The sequence below is a fragment of the Bos javanicus genome, chromosome 12 (assembly GCF_032452875.1).
Source record: "Bos javanicus breed banteng chromosome 12, ARS-OSU_banteng_1.0, whole genome shotgun sequence".
NCBI lineage: Eukaryota > Metazoa > Chordata > Mammalia > Artiodactyla > Bovidae > Bos > Bos javanicus.
In genome coordinates, this window is record NC_083879.1 from 73,389,750 (window position 1) to 73,411,717 (window position 21,968).

Here is a 21,968-nt window from a genome sequence, read left to right on the forward strand (position 1 = left end):
GCGCGGTGGTCGCTGTGCGGCCGCCAAGTGGGGAGTGCGAGAGCGAGCGCCGCGGCAGCGGGCGGCATGGCGAGCACGGCGTCGGAGATCATTGCCTTCATGGTCTCCATCTCCGGCTGGGTGCTGGTGTCCTCCACGCTGCCCACCGACTACTGGAAGGTGTCCACCATCGACGGCACGGTCATCACCACCGCTACCTATTGGGCCAACCTGTGGAAGACGTGCGTCACGGACTCCACGGGCGTCTCCAACTGCAAGGACTTTCCTTCCATGCTGGCGCTGGACGGTCTGCATCCCCTAGCCCCCCAGGCCCCGACCCTCGCTCTCTCCCCTCCTCCGCCCATGGCTGGGCTCCCGCTGAGCTGAGCCTCAAGATCCCCGGCGGGACCCTCCACCCTCTCCGCCGCCCGCCCAGGACTCCTTCCCAAGCCCGGCCGCTCTTTCCCTCTCGGTCCCTGGAGGAGCCGGGGAAGAGTCCCCGGTGCCCGTAGCCCGCCTTCCCCGGACGTCTGTCCCGAGGGGGCGCCTGTCTGAGCCCGGATCCCCGAGGCGGGAGAAAGGGGACGCGCAGAACCGACCTGGGTGGGGTGGGTCCTCTGAGGCGACTGGGATGGAGGGAAGCAGGTCTGCTGTCCTAGGAGTTGAGGACTGAGTTATGGGACCCCCCACTCTTTTGAGAACTGTTGGGGCAGAGAGTCACGGAGAGGGGGCTTGCCCTCTCCAGCCAGCACTCCCCAGAAGGGCTGGATTCTGATTTAAACGGACTCGTCAAAGCGAAATTTGCTTGTTCTGAACTCCTTGTAGCCATTTCATTCGTGGTTTTAAAAGTGGGCTGGGGGAAAGGAAACATTGCAGGGGCACCCCTCCTCCAAAAACACACACACACAAAACCACTGCTGCTGCTAAGTCGCTTCAGTCGTGTCCAACTGTGCGACCCCATAGATGGCAGTCCACCAGGCTCCCCCTTCCCTGGGATTCTCCAGGCAAGAACACTGGAGTGGGTTGCCATTTCTTTCTCCAATAAACCGCTAGGTATCTACAAATGAATCTGCTGGGCTTTAACTCTTGCTGTAAGTTTTAGGGAAATAAATAGTTCTTGCTTGTGCTGCAGAGAGTAGCTGAATCCTGGCCACCCAGAATCTTGTGCGGGGAAACTGACAAGTTCTGTGTGGCTCTCCTAAGTCCACGTCTACTGCCGGTTGTTCATGAGACTGTTTTCTAGGTTGTTCTTGTTAGCTGGGCTGTATAAGGTATTGTAGTAGAGCAACAGGTGTTCACAAAGAAAACTGGCTATTTTTAGTTTCAAGAGGAATGGTACCTGTCCACACAGTGACACTGATTGCTCAAGTTATAGGCTCCTTTCTCCCAGGATTTCACAGCACTTCGTTCCTGGCAGAAACTTTAAGACAGTCATTTACATGAGTTCTCGATTTGAGGTGTTTTCTTTTTCTTTTATTACAGCACAGCAAGTTTTTGTTTGTGTAGCTGAGTAAATAACAGACAAAATTTAATTCCCCTGAGATGGTGCTTGCCACGAAAAGCAAACTCTTGCTCAATGGAGGTGTTTGGTGGAAACCCCGCGGAAAGGAATAGGTATCTGGTTTTAGATGGGTGACACCTGGGTCTGCCATCCTGGTGTGTAAAATAAGTAGCTGGGATGCCATTGATGGTCTGGAATGACTGTTGAATTTCCTGTGCCCTGCAGAGCACGTATCCAGATAGATGTTTGAACAGGCAGGCTCCTTTCTGTGGTTTCCATTTAGGAATATGGATTGACAGTTGTTCTAAACACGTTCGTTCTTCTCTTTTAACTCTCTTGTCACTGAGAGGCTGCCAGGCAGGTGCACTTCCTTCTATGGGACAGTTGGGGGACAGAGGCCGCAATCGAGAAATAAATACTTCATGAAAATGATTGGGTGTAGAATAGTGAAGCCCTCACCCCATGTGTCTGAGGTGAGAATAGACATCATGGTCAAGATCTGGGGGCATGGGAACTTCGCTGGTGGTCCGTGAGCTAAGACTCTGAGCTCCCTATGCAGGGTGCCCGGGTTTGATCTCTGGTCAGGGAACTAGAACCCCCCTGTTGCAACTAAGACCTAGGGCAGCCAAATAAGGGATTCCCACGTGACTCAGTGGTAAAGAATCTGCTTGCCAATGCAGGACAAGCAAGAGACATGGGTTAAATCCATGGGTCGGGAAGATCCCCTGGAGGAGGAAATGGCAACCCACTCCAGTATTCTTGCTGGTAAAAATCCCCCGTACAGAGGAGCTTGGCAGGCTACAGTCCCTGAGGTCGCAAAGAGTCGGACATGACTGAGCCACTGAACACACATACAGGCACATATACAAATAAATAAATAAATATTTTTTTAGAAAGATTTGGGGGCCAGAGGAGTAGTGAGGAGGAAGAAGAGCATAGCTTTCAGCCATCCAGCTCTAAAGAAGAGGCGTGACATTTGTTTACAACTCAGCTCACAAAATGGCCTTCCACGTGTGCTCTTGTGTCTAGAAAATGACTTTACAAAACATAAATGACTTCACCGCTTGTTCTGCCTTGTTTTCAAGTTAATAACATAGCTTTCCAAGTTGGTACCTATGGAAATAACTCTCTTTAATGACTGCATGAGTACTGTTAAATAAACTGGTTTATTCACTGACTTAGCCACTGTTGGACGTTGGGTAAAGCCTTCCTAGGTTTTCACTGTCTTTAGTGCTTTATTGAAAACCTTTCTGTTTGCTTCTTTGTGCATATGTATGTTTCTGTAGTGTAAATACTGAGAAATAGTATTGTCAGAGCAGTCGAATATTCATTTTATTAGTCAGTTTATACTGCCACATTAATTCCACCTAGCATATGAGAATACCTGTTTCTCTCCACATTCTCACCACTAAGTTTCTCATCCAGTTTAATGGGCAGCAACCTATCATGTTATGCTTTTAGTTGGCATTTCCCTGATTACCGTGATTTTGACCATCTTATCATGTACTTAAAGACCACTTTTTTTCCTTTTATGAGTCGCTTGTCTGTATCTTATGCCTGTGGTTCGGTTGTTTCCTCTTGGTTTAAATGATTAGTTTTTGGTGTTTTTTTTTTAGATTCTAGATATCAGTCTTTGATTTGTTAGATATGTTTCAGTCTCAGCCCATTGCTTGTCTTTTAAATGTGGGTGTCTTTTCTCATACAAAATATTGAAATATATCCTATAATCCCGTGTATCCATCTCATGGTGCTGGTTCAGCTTCTTGTGGCTTAAGAGGGCATCGCCTATCCCAAAGTGATCATTTACTTTTCATTATCTCCCAGAATAATATTTGAAGGGGGGAGTTCAACCACACAGCTACATTTTTCCCTGTAGAGATGTCAGTTCCCACCAGTTACAAGTGGAACTTCCTGGAGCAAGCCCCTTTGCTTGTTGACGCTCTGCAGTATATTTTCGGGGTAGCTACATGTGCTGGATGCTGGCCCTCAGTCAGGTCCTGCCCACAGCATGGTGTACTTGGACTTCTTGATATTGCATTTGAAGTGGAGGGAGAAAGCTGCATTAGCAGGGGGTGTGGTGGCCCCAGCCCTGAGTAAGCCAATCCTCCCCTTAACCTAAACAGAAAAATCCAAGAGACAGAGAAGGCTTAGAGTTCTCCCCTGTCTCATCTTAGGTGGAAGAACGTGTCTCTTGGACACAGAGGATGGGGTCATTATTCTGAATTTCCTGTATGAGGTCAAAGCTCTGATTCCTCATTGTCAAGAGGTATTATTGTTATCCCAGTTTTCCCTATAAGGAAAAAGCTAAATGTACAGATTGAATGTAATGCCATGTTAAGATTCCAACTCTAATGTCTGCCGAGAATCAATCTTAGTGTTAGAGACAGGAAGCTTTGATGTGTTTCTTACTACTCACTAGACACTTAGTTCATATTATTCCCCCTGTGAAGTAAGTGCTGTTCTCCCTGGGTTTTACAGATGCAACAACAGTCTTGGAGAGATTAGGGAATGTAGTCAAGGATACACAGCAGGTAAAGAGAGGAACCGGAGCTGAAATTCAGAGTTCGTATTTGCCCCTCATACCATCCTTCTCGCAAAGGATCTGCTAAAAGCACACGAAGCTACTAGCGGAAGAAAAGCAGGTTCTTTTTTTTTTCCTTTTCTTCCTGCAATCAACAACTAGCAAGAGTGCTGCTAGGAGATTGTCTCCACCAAGTGGGTATTTTTATTTCTGCTAGTTGGAAATGGAAAATAAGGTGCGTGTGGAAAACATTTAACTTTTAAGGGACACCTTGAAGGTTTCCTCCAATGGAATTCATTAAAGTCATGGTATTTTACTAATTGAAAAGCTCACGGTTGAACGAGCTGGTGATTTCTGTTTATTGCTAACCCATATTCCTTTCAAAGCACCACTTGAACTACAGCTGGGAAGCATTTTAAGCTAGGCTTTAGGTTTTTTTTTTTCAGTTTATGCCATCTATTTTTGTTAGTGGGAATGTTTGTCATTTTTTCCAAGGAAGTTAACTATAAATTATACTTCAGAGAACTTCTGAGCAAATATGTTCATGCCTCAGCACTTTAATGTGTTAATTAGCTATTAACGGTGTCAGTAAATTAGACCTGTCAAAAATAATAGCCTCCTTGACTAGGTTTTTACCACCACTTCACTTGAGGGTGTTACTTATAAATTTTGACCTCCAGAACTGTTAAAAGGCAAGGTTGTAGAAGTCTGCTTTGCAAAAGATAAACTCTGAAAGAGTTTGTGGGAAGTCACCCAAGGCTTGAGTCTGTGGGTGTTTTAAGAACCGGTAGCTGCTAATTTACAGACCTCAAGCCTACCAACAATTGGCTTCCATTTGAGGCTGGCAGTGGAGTTTATCCCAGGAACTCCAGACCCTGCAGTGCCTTCTTTTGTGCGTGTGCTGTGTCTGCTTAATCACTCAGTCATGTCCGACTCTGCGACCTCATGGCTCTACTGTCCATAGGATTTTTCAAGCAAGAATACTGGAGTGAATTACCATGCCCATCTCCAGGGGATCTTCCCCACCCAGGGATCGAACCCCCATCTCCAACATTGTGGGTGGATTCTTTACCGTCTGAGCCACCAGGGAAACCCTTTATGCATGTAATGAGTTAGCAACTTATTGCTACTGTTCTCATGGTAGGCAGAGTTACCTTCCCCTCCACATCAGCATTCTGGTTGGTTCTGATGAAGGACTGACATCATCAGAACCTGCTCTCTCTCTGTCTCTCCTCTTGTGCCAAGAGGGCAGAGCCAGTCCTTCTGCAGGTATCAGAGCTGAGACAGGAGAACCGAGTGAGAAACTCAGAAAAAAAATAGTATAAGTAATGGTTAAAGTTTAAAGCCTACTGTTATTTTCCCCAGTCATATTAAGGGTTGAATGCACCAGCCTGGGATTGTGACCACTGTGTACCATCTGGGAAAATGCATTCCACATTCTGAGTGATCAGATTGTAGACTTAACCATTTGCATGGCTTGTGTGTTTTCTGTACATAAAGTCTGAGATTACTAAGGTAAATGCAAATTATGGTGGATGATAAGGTTTTCTAGAATAGTTTTTTGTTTTTTTTTTTTAAATAACATTATAATAGAGGTTATGGGCTTCCCAGGTGGCACTAGTGGTAAAGAATCAGCCTGGCAGTACAGGAGATGCAAGAGACATGGGTTCAGTCCCTGGGTCGGGAAGATCCTCTGGAGAAGGGAATGGCAACGCATTCCAGTATCCTTGCCTGGAGAATCCCATGGACAGAGGAGCCTGATGGGCTGCAGTCCATGGGGTCACAAAGAGCTGGACACGACAGAGCGACTATTAGTACTACTAAGTCACACATGCACTTTCTAGTCTGTTTAGGATTGCAGTAAGAATCAGCTAAAACATCTCAAAACCATAGGTTGAAACAAATGTCAAAAAATTATTGAAAACACATTGTCCCAGTAGCTCTGGTGGTAAGTGATGAGCCAGTTGCAGTTTCTCTGGAGGACTCTCTTTAACCTTGCAAGGGGGAGGGAGGTGGGAGGGGGCTCAGGATGGGGAACACATGTACAGCCATGGCGGATTCATGTCAATGTATGGCAAAACCACTACAATATTGTAAACTAATTAGCCTCCAATTAAAATAAATTTATATCTGAAAAAAAAAAAACCTTGCAAGGAACTAAGGGCTTCCTCCCCCCGTGCTTCTCCTGCTCCCTGGGTTCTGGCTGGGGGTCTTGAGGATTGCAGTTTAAAATGGAGCTGAGTTAGCATTCCGCAGCAAACACACAGATCACCCTTGCAGCACTACTATTGCTACCAAAATAAGCCTCCCTTAATCTGTTTTGCTAAAAATAAGTTTCTTTTACTGTTTTTTTTTTGTTTTTGACAGCCTGACCATCAGTAAAATTGTTTTCTGTCTAGAAACAGTTCATACTATAAAATGGAAGATCGTTGTCCTTGCTTTCTGCATTTGTGGTGGTGTTCAATTGCTAAGTCAGGTCCGACTATTTGCAACCCCATGGCTTGCAGCGTGCCAGGCTCTGTCCTCCACTGTCTCCCAGTATTTGCTGAAACTCATGTCCATTGAGTTGGTGATGCCTTCTAACCATCTCATCCTCTGTCGTCTCCTTCTTCTTTTCCTGCCTTTAATCTTTCCCAGCATCAGAATCTTTTCCAGTCTTTTCCAACGAGTCAGCTCTTCGCATCAGGTGGCCAAAGCTTCAGTTTCAGCAACAGTCCTTCCAGTGAATATTCAGGACTGATTTTAGGATTGACTGTGGTTTGCATTTGTAGAGGCCTAAATTTGTTCAATTAATTAGAACATCTTCTGGGTACTCTTCAAAATGGATCCTGGGGTTAGGAATAAAACTTAAAATTTTATTTTTTGACCAAGAAACATGGCCTGGAGGCCACCTTGCAGCATTATTCCCTGAATATATGATTGTTGTAGCCTTAGAATTATTACTTATGTGATTATCATAGCCTTTGCCTGAACACAGTAGGAAATGACTTGGTTTATCTTGGCACTTATGAGTTTTTTCAAATTAAAAAGTTCAATTCCAAATGTAAACCTGATAGATATTATGTTCATTTGTTCAACAAATATTTACTTACATTGGTGTGTCATCACTATTTCAGAATATACCACTGTTTCAGGCTGAAATGTACATAATGACATTTTTAAAATGTATTCATGTATATCCTATTAATTTAAAATTTGTTAATGTCTGGACAAAAGCCAGTCTGAAGTTTACCATCATCCTGGCTAATAAGAAAATGAGTGGTGCAGGAGGAATGTTCAAAGAAACCAACAGAGCAAGCTTTTAGGATACTTGGAAAGTATCCATTTGTATGCAGTTAATTTCATAATTATAAAATATTCTTCTAGGAACTAACCAATGCTTATTTAAACCCAGTGTTATTGTATGTGCCCTGAAAAATTTTTAAAAGGTCATAAAAATACATCTTGATTTAGATTCCTCATGGTTCATGATGATATTTCAGTTGGTCTCATTTATAATCTTTCACCAATATTAGAAGATGTGACTCTTTGGGAGCTCTGCTCATTTATAACGTTTTCAATGTCAAAATAACTAAAACATCTGTTTTAAAGGTCTGATGTGCAAAGGAATAAGAGGGTTGAGAGAGTGGCGGATGAGGTGTCTCAGGGTGAAAGGCAGTGTCATGTGGATTTTGTAGTCAGATATGGATGGAATTCATTCCAGCCTCTTACTCACTCATCCCTGGCATATCATGTAGCTTTTGTGTGTCTCAGTTTCCTCATCTGTGACTGTGGGAAAGCTCAGAGATGTAGCCTGAGGATCCTGCATGTGCCAGACTGAAAAGTGTGCCATAGGGATTAACTTTCTTTCCATTCTTGCTTGTTTTAACATGTGTTTTAACCATTTTTCAGTCTTTTTTTTTTTTTTTTTTTTTCAGAAAACAGAAAGTCATTCAGGAGGACAGTGTAAAATGTGCTTCTCCCTGGACAGCCACATGTTTTATGCTAATGTAAATGCCCTACTCTAATTGCAGGTTACATCCAGGCGTGTAGAGGACTTATGATTGCCGCTGTCAGCCTGGGCTTTTTCGGTTCCATATTCGCCCTGATTGGCATGAAATGTACCAAAGTCGGAGGCTCAGATAAAGCCAAAGCTAAAATTGCGTGTTTGGCTGGGATTGTATTCATACTGTCAGGTAAATAGTAACTTTCTTCCAAACAAGGTGCTTCGGGATGTTAATGAAACACCAGGAGTCACAGTACTTTCCTTCTGATGCTCTTTAGGGCTATGCTCAATGACCGGGTGTTCCCTGTATGCAAACAAAATCACAACAGAATTCTTTGATCCCCTCTTCGTGGAGCAAAAGTAAGTACTCTTCTTAAGTCTGTATGCTTGTGGCTTACAGGAAATGGATTTAAAATCATCTTCTAAATTAAGGTACCTAAATTTCCTCTATGGCTTATGAAAGTGGGACATACCGATAGAGGCTATTTGATGACTTCCTTTAAGAGCAAACAGTGTATGTGCTACATTGGCAAAAGATGCACTGAATCACTGCGTTAGTGTTACAAATGTCTTGTAACATACTTGTCTGTAAATAGCTCAAGGCTTAGGATTTAGAACGCTAAAGCTCATCTACTATCCATTGTAAAACTGAAGTCAAATAGGGGAAAAGTGAAAGAGAGGTGTAAGACGGGGAGGAAAGAAGGAGAAAGTGTGATAACCAAAAATTAAGAGCTTGCCTTGATTGCTGTCCATCCACAATGATACTTGCCAGATTTTAGGCTATGGGCCAGTTTCCATCGCAGACATTGAGATGAAAACGAGACTGTGGTTCTGAAGATTAGAAATGAATAAATGATAGTGAATAAAGTATTATTTTTCATTTTTAATCAGCCTTTTCCATTTTTTCTGTTGACTATGGCCTTAACAAGTTTTACCTAATAAACCTTTGTAAAGAAACTGTACATGATGCAGGGTCTTTAAAAAAATGCTCGACACCCAGATGTGACCAGTTTGAGCTGCGGGTGAATGCTTTGGCACTTACAGACCAGTTCTCTTGTTGCTGTTGGTTTTTAACTGTGGGCTGTTGCTTTTTATAGTTTCCCTAGGCTTATTTCTTTGCTTTGGAAAAAACCCAAGGAATACCAAATTAGAAATCATAATACATCAAACAGTTTGTCTTCCGTGAGAATATTTCCATAGATTCCTGTAGAAAACTGCTCGTGTGTGCATGTGTACTGCTATCAACCAGGCTGGGGATTTTCTTTCAGTCTTCAGATAAAAGACTATAGAATTTTAAAAGAGTAATTACTAAAATGTCTGATCAGGATCCATTACTTTTTTCTGGTGGATTTAGGAATCTTTAGGAAATGATTTTTCTAGTAGTGTCTCTTGTGTAGTTCATGCATAAATAGTAAATGGTTATATAACGAAATATAATGAAAATAATAGGTAACACATGTTATGCCCCTACCATTGACCAAGCAGAGCATTGCAGACATTATTTTATTTTTATTTTACTCTTACAATAGCCTCTAGTAGAAGAGAAGGAGACAAAAATTAGGAAAACCAATTAGCTGAAAATTGGCTATCAACACAAAGTAAACTGATTCCGTAGGTCTTAAAGTATTTAATTTCTGAAGTGAGATTTTGATTTTGGCATATTCTAGGGGAGAGGACTTCCCAAGCTAGCATTTCCTGGAATTTAGTAATCGGTGCCTCTGATGTAGTTTGTGCATGAACTTGGAGAGGAATATGTTGGAGAATTGCTGCCAAAGGCAGGGCCAGCCCTAGGGGGACTGGGGTGAAGGCACCCCTCCAGGGGTGTTTGGATTATTTCTTTGGTGTCTTCATTGATGTTCATGAGAGTAAGTTCCTTGAGATCAGAAAACACTTATATATCATCTCTTATTTGCCTAGCACGGTGCTTGGTTAAGTGGAATTCTGATCTGCACAGCTAGTCCTCTTGAGACTAGTAGAAAGGCCTTCTGTTATCTCAGCAGACTGAGGAAGCCTCTGCAGAGATGGAGACAGAAGGTTGGCTCATCCTCCTCTCCCATCTGTATCATGCATTCATCTTCCTAGAGCAGCATGTCTCCCTGCAGTCCTAGGTGGCACAGCTGGGCACAGGGATGTGTGTGTTTAGCAGTGAGGAGCAGGTGTTTGCCACATGCTCTAGTTTACATTTCTGGTGACTTAATTCATGGCCTAATATATGGACTATCTTGGAAAATGTCTTGTGCACTTGAGAAGAATGTTTATGCTGTTTTTGGTTGGTGTTCTCTATATATGTCTGTTAGATCTCATTAATTTATTGTGTTAAGTCCTCTGTTTCCCTATCTTCTGGCTGGTTGGTCTGTTCACTACTGTGAGTGAGATATTGAAATTTCCAACTATTATAATAGAACTGTTTATTCTTTTTTTCCATTCTGCCAGTTTTTGCTTCATAGATACTTTGTCATTATGTGCATAAATGTTTATGGTTGTTATATCTGTCTCTTGCTGTATTAAATCTTTCATTAATATAAAAAAATAAATTTCTGGTGAGCAAATACCTGCCCTAAGATGCATTGAAAAACAGTTCGGGCCGCAGAACCTGATTTTGTTGCTGTTGTTTTTCTTAAGGTTTCTTTACCATGTAAACTGAATCTTTGTGGATTTCCAAGACTCGCCTTGTTTGCTTACGTTAGACACACAAGGCTAAGCTCATCCACAGAGTTCCCACCACATTCCTACTATGTGCAGGAAACTCAGGAGGTGCTTTATTGATGAGGGAACAAAACGAGTGGCTTCTGATGTATCATTGGGATGAAGATTGTAGCAGTTGCACCGCAAACAGCATCAGGCTTTGTATTCAGTGGCTGATTATTTCCGAAACCCTTTCTTTCCCACAACTTATCTGGGAAGATTTTTCTTCCTGCCTATAATCATTTGATTGCAATTGCAATCTTTAAAGAGTTTCACCTGGCTCTGGTTGTGTTCTGCCATTTCCCCATTTTTCCCCCCTTTTGTTTTGCTTCCTTGCTTTTATTCAAGTTGTGATTATGTTTTATGGCTCTAGGATGGACTCCTGCAAAGCCTTGAAAACTGTTTCTCAATGCTTCCCTTTGGGCTGTTTCAAACCAACTTCCTCCTTTTTATTAAAGCAAAATCTACCAAATTAAAACAAAATCTATCCTCCTGAAAGCTCATGGTCATAAGCACCCCTTAGTATGAGTCACCCTATCATTTTGTTGAAATATACATTATTCTCACCATCCGTTGTCCAAACCAATATCTTCCTGAGTGTCTTGCTTTGTTTTTTTTCTTAAATAGACGGTTCCAAAGAATTGATTGGCATAAAGAAACTTCTTTTCAAATCATGCAAAGTTAAGAGTATTAAACCAATTTCCTTAATTGAGAAAACAGAACATCTGATCTTAGATTTATTCTCTTTCAGTCAGTGAGATTTATCATTGACATTTTGGCTCAGATATTCATGGTTTGGGTCTTATCATACTCAAGCCTTTTTAATTTCAGAGTTTTTGAAACCACGGAGTTATTTACCTTTAGCATGCTTCATTCCTGGAATACAGTTAGTTTCTACTTTAGTATCTAAGTTTTACTAAGGTAAAATCTTTTCACTATTGTGGTTATTTAGTAGTTTAGAAATAACAGCTGTCTGCTTCCTGGTAAATTCTCTCATTCCTGTTATCTATCAAGGTAAATGCACAGCAGACAATTCAAGAAGTATGTTTCTAGATTAGACACATTTTCCCGGGTGAACTTGAAAGGACAGTCGATCTCACTAGGTGGCCTTGCCAAGATATTTAACTTCTCTACTCTGTCCTTATTATAATTTAATGAATTATAGATGTTTGTTTACTTAAGCGTGTTCCAATCATAAGGTTATTTGGAGAATGAATTAATGCTGGTAAGAGGTTCATAGTGTGTCAGGTAAGGGATTCCATAGCAGTGCCAAGTGTTAAGAACAAACCAGAATTTGACTGTTAAATATTAAGAAGGATTCACTTTGTTCTGTGGTAGGACTGACCACTTGAGGTCATCAGAATTGCTCTGATGCCTTTTTCATGCTGGCAGAACTTAATATACTTAGAAATCAAACGTTTGGCAACTGTGTTTTGTTTTCACTGACCAGTATTCGAAGCCACGATTTCTTCCAGTTTGCCATGCTTCCTGGTGACTCAGCTTTTACCACCACCACCCCTTTCCCTCTCCTTTTCACATCCCGGCCCACCTCTGTGTATCCTGCAGGAATTGCATTCTGGGTGAGGTGCCCACCAGGGTGCTCCCTTTGCTCCTGGTGCTTCTGTTACAATCCCACTGGGCAGTGGCACTTGCCTGTTGGTCCATCTTCCAAACGAGACCAGGAGTATCTTGAAGCGAAGACCACATCTTGCTGATTTGGGCATCTCTTGTAACTGGTCCACACTCTATGATGTTTACAGCAAGGATGATTAGTAAGCAGTGGTGTATAGCTGTCTGTCTGTCTGCATCTCTCTTAGGGTGGAAAGACTGAGCATGCTTGGGGAGATTTGGTTAAAGGGATAGGGGAGGGGAGACCTCAAGAATGAGGACCCTGGATCCAGGCTGCCTGGGAGAGAACCCCAGCTCTGCCATCTTTTAGTGGTGTAGCCTTGAAGAAATTACTTGTGCCTTCTTGTGTCCTGTGTTCCTCATCTATAAAATAGGAAGAATGAGAACTACGAATTTATCATGAGGATTAAATGACATGGTACATTTCAGCTGTTTAGACTGGTGCCTAGAGTAGGCACTCAGTGAATGCTATTCTTTTAAATGGGACTGACCCTTAAGCAGAGGCTATTACGTAGCAGTTCATTTATTTTACATTTCCTAAATGTGAGAATTCTCCACAAAGTTTCCATATGCAAGTAGATGCTTATTTAAATTATCCCTTTCTACTCTAGCCATGGTTTGGGAGGTGCCTGCCACTATTTCGTGGCTCTTTGGGAAGCCCTGGGTAGGAAATCTTGTGGTGTCTTGCAGATCACTGAGTAAGCTGTTAACTAACATGAATTGCATAAGGGAGAGGAGAATGCAGCAGCCTTGGGAGATACATGGATTGGTGGGCACTAAACAGCCTGCTTCCAGTACCTGGGACCCCAAAAGAATGCGGGGTATTTGGGGGAAAGGTGTGCTTGTAGATAATGCCTGTAGAATGCTTGTTCACATAAAATCCATCCATGTGGTGATACAGAGCTTGGATTATATAAATATAAGTGTTAGTTGCTCAGTCATGTCCAACTCTTTGCGACCCCATGAACTGGGGCTTGCCAGGCTTTTCTGTCCATGGAATTCTCCAGGCAAGAGTAGTGGAGTGGATTGCCATTTCCTCCTCCAAGGATTATATAAGCCTTTGAGTTAAGTTTCTTTTTGATGGTAATGTTTAAAAGATCAGTATACCAATTAAGTTCAATTTTTAAAAGTTAGCATTGATAATATATGGATGTACTTCCTAAACTTGGAACTTTTAAAACATATTTAGTTGTTTTAAGGTAACAGCAATGTTTTGGCTACTACCACCCTTGATTAACATAAGGAGTAGGGCAGTATGTTTGGAAAAAAGTCCATCCTTGAGGTCAAAAGACTTGGCTTCTAGCTCTGCAACCTCTAGCAAGCTCACTTTTCTCTGGGGATCTTAAAAGGATGAGGTTTTTCTTTTGTTAAACAGTTTTTGTTTTGTTTACGGGAGGAGCGGCAGTTTCTTTTTTCAAGTCCAGCAAGCCCTGATTTTAATTACTACCCTCACCTCTTTTTGTGCTGGGTGAAAAGGCCGGCGGAGGGAATTCTGGAAAAAAATTCCATACCCTAGAGCCACTGAGAAGGCAATGAGCCGGGGAGAGAGGGAAAACTCACATCTTTCTGAAATGACAAGCCCAAAACATTGCACTGATTGTATCTTTTCATATTGATCCCATCTTTTCCTTAGCTAAGGTGAAAAGGGAGAAAGAGTGATGGCTAAGAGCTCAAGATTGGCTTATGGTATCCTTTGCTATGCAAAAGCTTTTAATTAAGCCCCATTTTGTTTATTTTTATTTTTATCACTCTGGGGGTGGGTCAAAAAGGTTGAGATTAACTGATTAACTTTGCTGTACAGCAGAAGCTAACACAACTTTATAAAGCAACTAGGTGTGTTAGTAGCTCAGTCTCTGTGACCTCGTGGACTGTAGCTCAGCAGGCTCTTAAAGCAACTATACTCCAATAAACATTAATTTAAAAAAAAAAAAGAGCTCGAGGATTGGAATCAGTTATGGGTTTTAAATCCTGGTTCTACTATTTACCTAGCTGAGGTATGGGGAGGCAAATAATTTAAACTCACTCAGGTTCAGTTTTCTCTGATGGTAGGAAGAACTATCTCTTAGAATTGAAGATCAAATATGATAATACATGCCAAAATACTTAACACAAAAACAAAATCCTGGTACAGTGATCTGACGGTAGCTGTTATGGTGGACTCTTACTTGGACCACAACTATACAGATTTGGGAGAACATGTAATGTTTACTTTGCAAACACATGTTCTTCTGCTTCTGTTGTTAGGCTTCATTGTCCTTTAATTATTTAATGTCTGACCATCGCCTCTAGACTGTAAGGTCCTTGAGAACAGCGCTGTGTTCTCTCATTCACCCCGAAACACATGATTTGAACAATATCTAGCTTGTACTTCTCTGATGCTGTCATCTACCATCAGAGGTAGGTGACAGGGTAGGTGGGATACATGCGCTCCCTGTAGATGGCAGATCAAACGATGACAGGGCTTTGGGTGTAAGAAAGACAAAGAGGTGTTCCTCAATCTGTTCCATAAGGATTACTGTGCATGTTACTAGGCTAAAATAGGAGGTGAGTATGAAATGCATCAGAATTTAGACCACTGAGTGTGGTTCTAGCCCAGGCTCTCTCGTTAGGAAATGAACAGTAGCCTGGAGTCGTAGCACAGCCAGGTGAATAAGAGTTAACTTCATCTAGTAATTCAAGGTATATTTTAATGCCTTAGATCATTGTGGTTCTTTTTTGGGAAAATTCTGGTCATTAATCTGTGCTTTACTTTTCTCTCTATAGAAAGAAAAATGTTCCCTATTGCTTGTTTACTAGATTCACAATTATATACATGAATTCAGGTCATAAGGCTGCTTTTATGAGTCCTTTCCATTGAACAGAATATGTGAGAGATAATCGAAGAACAAGGTTCTGATCTGTAAAACAGAGATCAGTCCTCAGCCTGTCCATCCTGCATTTGTCTGGTGCTAAGCAGACTGGTAGCCTTTCTGAATAATGAAGAAGTTTTGGCGATTGTAACAGCTCAATAAAGAGTGGGAAAGCTGGTCTAGGGCCAGGAAGATGTTGTTAACAGAAAACAGACCTGCAGTAGATCATCTGAAATTTGGATAATCTCCTGAGGCCCTGAAGTCAGCTTTTCAGTGTTACCAAAAGTGAAGAAAGATTTCCAGGCAGAGATGGAACTTCCCAATGAATGTCAGAGGAGGCATGGCCTGGAACAAACCTGAATGGATGTTACGTGGCTCACCCTCAGTCCTGTCTTTTAATAACACTTCTGTTTTTGCCAGATCATGCACACTGATGGGTGTGAATTCAAGCCACTGTTGAATAAGTCTGCTGTACACGTCTTTCAACAGAAGGAAGAAGAAAAAGTCTCTAAGAGAGAGAACCACGTCACAGAATCCCTTGCATCCAATTGTTAGAAGCTATTGGTATAGATGTGGAGTCTCTTTAAGACTTTAGCTTTAAAATGGTTCTATTTATTAAATATTTGACTCTGACAGAATTCATAAAAAGCTCAAAAGGAAATGATACTGTCCTTGGAATAGAGTCCATATTTAGTGACTTCAAGAAAATCTAAAAATATGTTTAAAAACAGGACTAAATGAACCAGTTCCATGGCCACGGATTGAATCTGTACCCCCTGCAATGGAAGGTCAGAATCCTAACCACTGGACCTCCAGGGAATTCCCAAACCAGTTTTTAATATAAGCCACACTGGTGACTCTTAAATCCCTTCAGAAAGTTTCAGTTTGCTTAAATGAATATAAAGTCATAGTTCCCAACATCTGAGCTGTGTGGGTAGTTATCTTCTGATTTCTCCCCAGTTGTATGCTCTTTTTAAATGAATTCACAGTGGTGAGCTGATTTGAGTTCTACCAACCTATGCCCTAATGGACCACTATCAATTATTAGAGACTTATTTTTAACCATGATCCTGGCACTGGCATCCTGTTTTAGAAAGCTAAATGTTTTAAGAAAAATCTGACTGTTTTTTCCAGGAGTATTTACACTGAAAGTTAATATACTAACGCATAGTTTCAGGAGAGAAGACAGCCTAAGCTCTAAGGAGAAAAATAAAGAAAAATAGAAAGTATTGTTAAATTGTAATCCTATAATAATGTCCTCCATGTCGAAATGTTCAGTGTGCTCATCCTTTAGTTGTCTTTGCAGTAATAGCATGACAGTGGATGGACTGGATGCCAGCTTACTGTAGAAACTGCAGGTATTTTAAAGAGGTCCATTGACCGGTACCTACGACTTGGCAGGCCCTCTGCTCGTTTTATTTGTATAATGTCATCCAAACATTGTACAAGAAGGGCCTATTGTGGGAATCCAGGATATCCTTTGTAGATGTATAACGTGACATTTAATGAAGGTATCTTTTATAAAACTACATGTTAACACTCTTGATTTGGCCAGTTCTTTTCACCTGTACACTTCACTGTCCAGTCCTCTTTCAGGCTGTGCACACTGAAGGCTTTTTCCCCACTTACACTGACCTTCTGTTTCTGCCACTGCCTCGGATTGGAACAGTTCGAGAAGTTTCTCGGTTCCCAGAGCCTAATCAGTGCTTTAGTGCAGGATGAGGTGCTTATAGCTCTTCCTTTAGCTCTCACCTTGATTCCCCAGGTAAAGCAATGCGAGAGTGAAAAAGAAGGGATCACGAGGCAGTGTGTATCATGTAACAATGGCAACCCACTCTAGTACTCTTGCCTGGAGAATCCCATGGACAGAGGAGCCTGGCTGGCTACAGTCCATGGGGTCACAAAGAGTCAAACACCACTAAAGCGACTTAGCCTGCATGCACACGCCAAGTTGTAGTGTGTATTATATAATTCACCTCTTCCCAGTTGCAGATGGAAGCTGTGAAATTAATGGAAAAGTCAGATCTGGAAATGGGCAAGGAGACATCAGGCCCTTGTCTTGTGTAAAGGCTGCTTCCTGCTCCCACTGGCTGGTGGCCAGAGCCACACTGTCACACCACCACCGCTGCCTGCCCCTGCCCAGATGGGAGTTCAGACATAGTGACACAGCATGCTGAAAAGGACGAGACAAAGCTCAGGACAGGCACAGGCCACGCATGCCAGATGCTGTCCACAGTGTGGGGAGGCCTTGATACCTAAGCCTGACCCGGCACCAGGTCCAGGGGAGATAGCCTGACCTTGACCCCAACTTTCCCCTCCTACTCTTGACTCTTCCTTTCGTTCTCAGCCCCTCTGGATTCTGTATGATCAAAACAGACCCTTCCCCCTCTGACTTAACACTGAAAAGCACCATTAGGTAGGGAATGTCATCCATTTATTTTCACCTTGTGATAGAGGTCTGTGAGTTAAAAGTCCTAGAATCACTTATTTAAAAAAAAAAAAACAAACCTGATTCTTCAGGAAAAGGACAGGCAGACATGAGACCACCATAACCCCTAAGATTTTGTTATACTTGTCTCATTCTATATTTGTTTCTCCAAAACATACATATATATATATATATATATCTCCCCTGAACGGATATCCTCCAGTCCTCCGCTGTGACTTCCTTTGTTGTTCTCGGTGGTGGTGTTTGTACCTTTGAATGGTGACCTCTCCAGGGCAAGGGCTGTCTTACTTACCTTTGCATCTCTTCTAGTAATCAGTGGTGTACTATGGCCTGCCATCAGGGAGAGGCTTCATAGCAGGCTGTCACTAAATGATACTTTTGTATTCATCTCTCCCTGGACTGTAGTGATAAGCACAATGAGGCTGTATCTATCGTGGACACTGTAGAGGAAGAAAAACGATTTTTTCCTCTACTTTCCTAGGTTCTCTGCTGGGAAGAAAGATTAATAAGAGAAAACTGGAGTTTATTTATATGTGCATTGCCCCTACACAAGAGAGTACCTAGTGGCATGTAATTCAAAGGGTGGCTAGAACTTGGGCTTATATGGCATCTTAACAAAAGAACAGTACATCTGTAGAGAAGTGACAAGACAAAGGAAAAGGACTTTGAGCTTCTAGAGACACGGATTGTGGGAAGGCACGTGAGGAGGGACAATCCTAAAGGAAATCAGTCCTGAATATTCATTGGAAGGACTGATGTTGAAGCTGAAACTCCAATACTTTGGCCACCTGATGCAAAGAACTGACTCATTGGAAAAGACCCTGAGGCTAACAAAGATTGAAGGCAGGAGAAGGGGACAACAGATGAGATGGTTGGATGAAATCACCAACTTGATGGACATGAGTTTGAGCAAGCTGCGGGAGTTGGTGATGGACAGGGAAGCCTAGCATGTTGCAGTCCATGGGGTCACAAAGAGTCAGTCACAATTGAGTGACTCAACCTGAATGTGAGGAGGGAACTAATGAAAGATGCAAATTAGTGAAATTTGTTAATGTAGATTGCTTCGGTGCCACTTGTGGGCTAAGCAGGGTGTTCAGAGTGTCTGAGAATTAACTTCTTCCTGGTAGTGAGGGGATAGGGGACAATTTTACACGTTTATGCCCTGCTTTTAGGCAAACGGAGAAGGCAGAGAGCTTTCCTGTTTCTTCTCAGTTGCTTTTGGCTCCTTGTGCCAAAGTGGCATAGTTGGGGTGGCATGTTCTGTCACCCTTTGGCACCTTGCACATGACTGCACACAGCAGATGCTTAACCACTTACTGAGTTGAACTAAAATAAAAGCAGAGGCAACTTTCCTTTTTCCAACTAAAGCCTACCTAAATAATTTACCCTGCACAACAATATAAATAGATGGAAACATCTGGCCTTCAGGCAGAGCCCAGAGGCAATATCCTGGCAGAGCCAGGAGGCCTCACCTTGAGTCCATGGCTTCTGCTTTACCCAAAGGCATGCCGATGCCTTCAGCTTCCTTTCGGGATGTTGGGAAGATACAGTTGAGTGAAGACTGTAAAAACACTTTGAGAAAAGTATAAAGCATTCTTTACAGATACTGTTGCTTCCTGTATAAGCTCCCATAGCAAGTGTATTATGAGCATTTAGTAAGTGTTGACTAGTAGTGTTAAATGCTGTTTACTCCCCAAATCAGTAAGCTTTAACACTTGTGTGGTACTCTTCACAGGTATGAGTTAGGAGCTGCTCTGTTTATTGGATGGGCAGGAGCCTCACTCTGCCTAATTGGTGGTGTCATATTTTGCTTTTCAATATCTGACAACAACAAAGCACCCAGGTATGAAAAGAGACAAAAATGGCCTGTTAAAAAGTAAAATACTATTCTAAATTGTTATATGTGGGATAAATTATAGGTAGTTCTTATGATTCTTAGAAACTTCAAACACCCAGAATTGGGAACGGTTAAGAATATATAGTAAATATAACATTTAATATGGTAAAATTATACTGAATAGAATAGAATATAGATAATTATAATTTAAAAAGCAGAGCTTGTGTTGATATAGGACCGAAACCAACACAATATTGTAAAGCAATTATCCTTCAATTAAAAAAAATTTTTTTTGATGAAGCAACAAAAAAAAGCAGAGTTTGACATTCTTATGTTCCAAAGCTATCGCTGTAAGTAGAAATCTTGTCTAACTTTAGGGGCATATTCTTCACTTTGACCTTATAATTTTCACATAGGTGGAAATTGCTGATTAAGGTCATCACAGTCTCCAAGATTCCAGGAAGATAAGTTTTATGTAAGTTTTGAAGGAGAATAACTGAACAAACTAAGAATCCATGAGTTTCTTCGGAGATTCTCTTAGTCACACTAGCTGTTCTGAAATGACACTGAACGATTTCTTGGGCTGAGAAGGGAAGAGAGCTAAACATAATCAGGGAAAGACAACTTAGCTGTGACAGAAACTGGGGGATGTGGTTTCTTCCTATTTTTGTTTGTCCTACGTGTAAAAGACCATCTGCCAAACTTTTGCCTTTCAGAATGGGATACACGTACAATGGGGCCACGTCTGTCATGTCTTCTCGGACAAAGTATCACGGCAGAGAAGGAGATCTTAAAACCCCAAACCCTTCAAAACAGTTTGACAAAAACGCATATGTCTAAAAAGAGAGCTGCCTTCAAGCTGTGTTGAGTTTGTTCTAAACGTGAACTGTTCACAAAATGATGCCATCAAGGCCCTCCTATAATTAACCCTCAAACTATTTTTAAAATATGAATTTGAAGAATTTGTTGATTCTTGGATGTAAATGTTCTTCTATAGTTACATACTAATCACTTCCTGTTGTGGCTTTCTATTAAAAAAAAATAAACAGGCTATTTACAAGATTTGTATATATCTTATACATCTGTGTTTAATACCAAAGATTCCAGCAGTGTTCATAATGTAGCCTTCTTAATCACCCAGACCTTGCAGTATCCGTCCCCATTTTTTATGTGTTTTTTCCTTCATATATTAAACAGTGTATTGAGGAGTCATGACTTGTAAAACAGTTTGGGGGTGATCTGAGACTATTCCTCAGATGTCTGGGTGGAATGGACATATGCTGGCTGGGTAGAGCTGATTTCTAGCTGCTGACACCTGTCCGTCACCACTGTGCTTCTCAACGGCTGCTCCAGGAAGGGCCCATGGGGCCAAGATGCGACAGCCCACTACCCGGCCGGTCCTCCTTAAATACCTCCTCCTCCGGTATAGAGAGCAGATCTGGATGCACTGGTCATGGCCGACTCTGAGGCTGACAGAGGAGGGCCTGGAGCCGCACGGTCCCTGCCTCACGCAGGAACAATGGACCGAGTTCCTGAGGACCTGTGTCGCTCAGGCTGTGTGTGGGGAACCAACTGGCAATGGAGAGACAGCATTTTTTTCAAGATGTGTAAGTTCCTCCAGGGATCTCTGACCAGAGACAACGTTTCATTTCTCAAGCCAGCCCTTTCATCTCATATCCACAGGGCAATAGTTACCTCAGCCTGTGTGTGCCCGTCGCTGCTCTGAACACTCTGTGTGCCCTCGCTCACTGCAGCCTCACAGCCACCCTCTGAGGTAAGTACTGTAGGACCCTGAACTGGCAGAGGATGAAATGAAAGCAGAGAAGCTGAAGTGACTTGCCACAGCAAGTGACAAAACCTCAAGGACTTTGAACCGAGGCAGTCTAGGGGGAAGTATATACAGTCTCAGGCTGTGGCTACGAATCACTTAGCCATGTCATCTGTGACTCAGGTCCCCGACAATACCAGTCCCAGCATGGGTGACCGTGACATCTTCCTCAAGCCTGAAGGACTTGAAAAATCACATTGTTTGGAGGTGCTCACTGAAAAGAAAATGGACGAGTTTATACAGTAAACTTTTTTTTTTTTACAGACCATGATAATACTTAATTACCTTTTCCGGGGATACAAATGAACTAAAAACCACTGAGGGAAGCTGGGTGCTATAAGCAATGTGGGCACAGGGTTTGGTGAATGTGTGTTTAAAACAAATTTTTAAATTCTTAGAGCTGTACTGGTGAAGAAAACATTTTGACTGTATTGAACTTTCACAGCTTCTGAAGAATTTCGGGCGAGAAGGGGTCAAAGTAACAGAAAAACTGTCAAGAGCCAGAAACATTAGCCACGTGTCCGTGACAGGAAATATAAGGCGATGGTCCAAAGGAAAACGGGCAATTCTAGTCCACCCTAACGTGACAGGACTAAACAGAATATCAGCTTTTGCGACGCAGACGCATAAAGACTTGTGTTACTTAGCAGACGGTCGTCGTCTTTCCCCAGTCCTTGCCGTTTAGGAATGAAGACCTGGCAGACC

The 21,968-nt window shown here is 42.1% G+C and overlaps 1 protein-coding gene across 3 annotated transcripts in view; it reads left to right on the forward strand.

Annotated features, from left to right (window-relative positions):
* CLDN10 (claudin 10) overlaps positions 1-20,497 on the forward strand; it is a 104,891-nt gene extending 84,394 nt beyond the window's left edge. For 2 of the 3 annotated variants that reach the window (XM_061435234.1, XM_061435235.1), the window contains exons 2-5: positions 8,015-8,176; positions 8,265-8,346; positions 19,334-19,441; positions 20,152-20,497. In XM_061435234.1, coding sequence (XP_061291218.1) covers positions 8,015-8,176; positions 8,265-8,346; positions 19,334-19,441; positions 20,152-20,275 — 476 coding nt within the window. In that variant the 3' untranslated portion in view covers positions 20,276-20,497. Of the gene's footprint in view, positions 1-5; positions 287-8,014; positions 8,177-8,264; positions 8,347-19,333; positions 19,442-20,151 lie in introns of those variants that run through there. The other variant, XM_061435233.1, reaches the window with a different exon arrangement.
* The last annotated feature ends 1,471 nt before the right edge of the window (positions 20,498-21,968 follow it).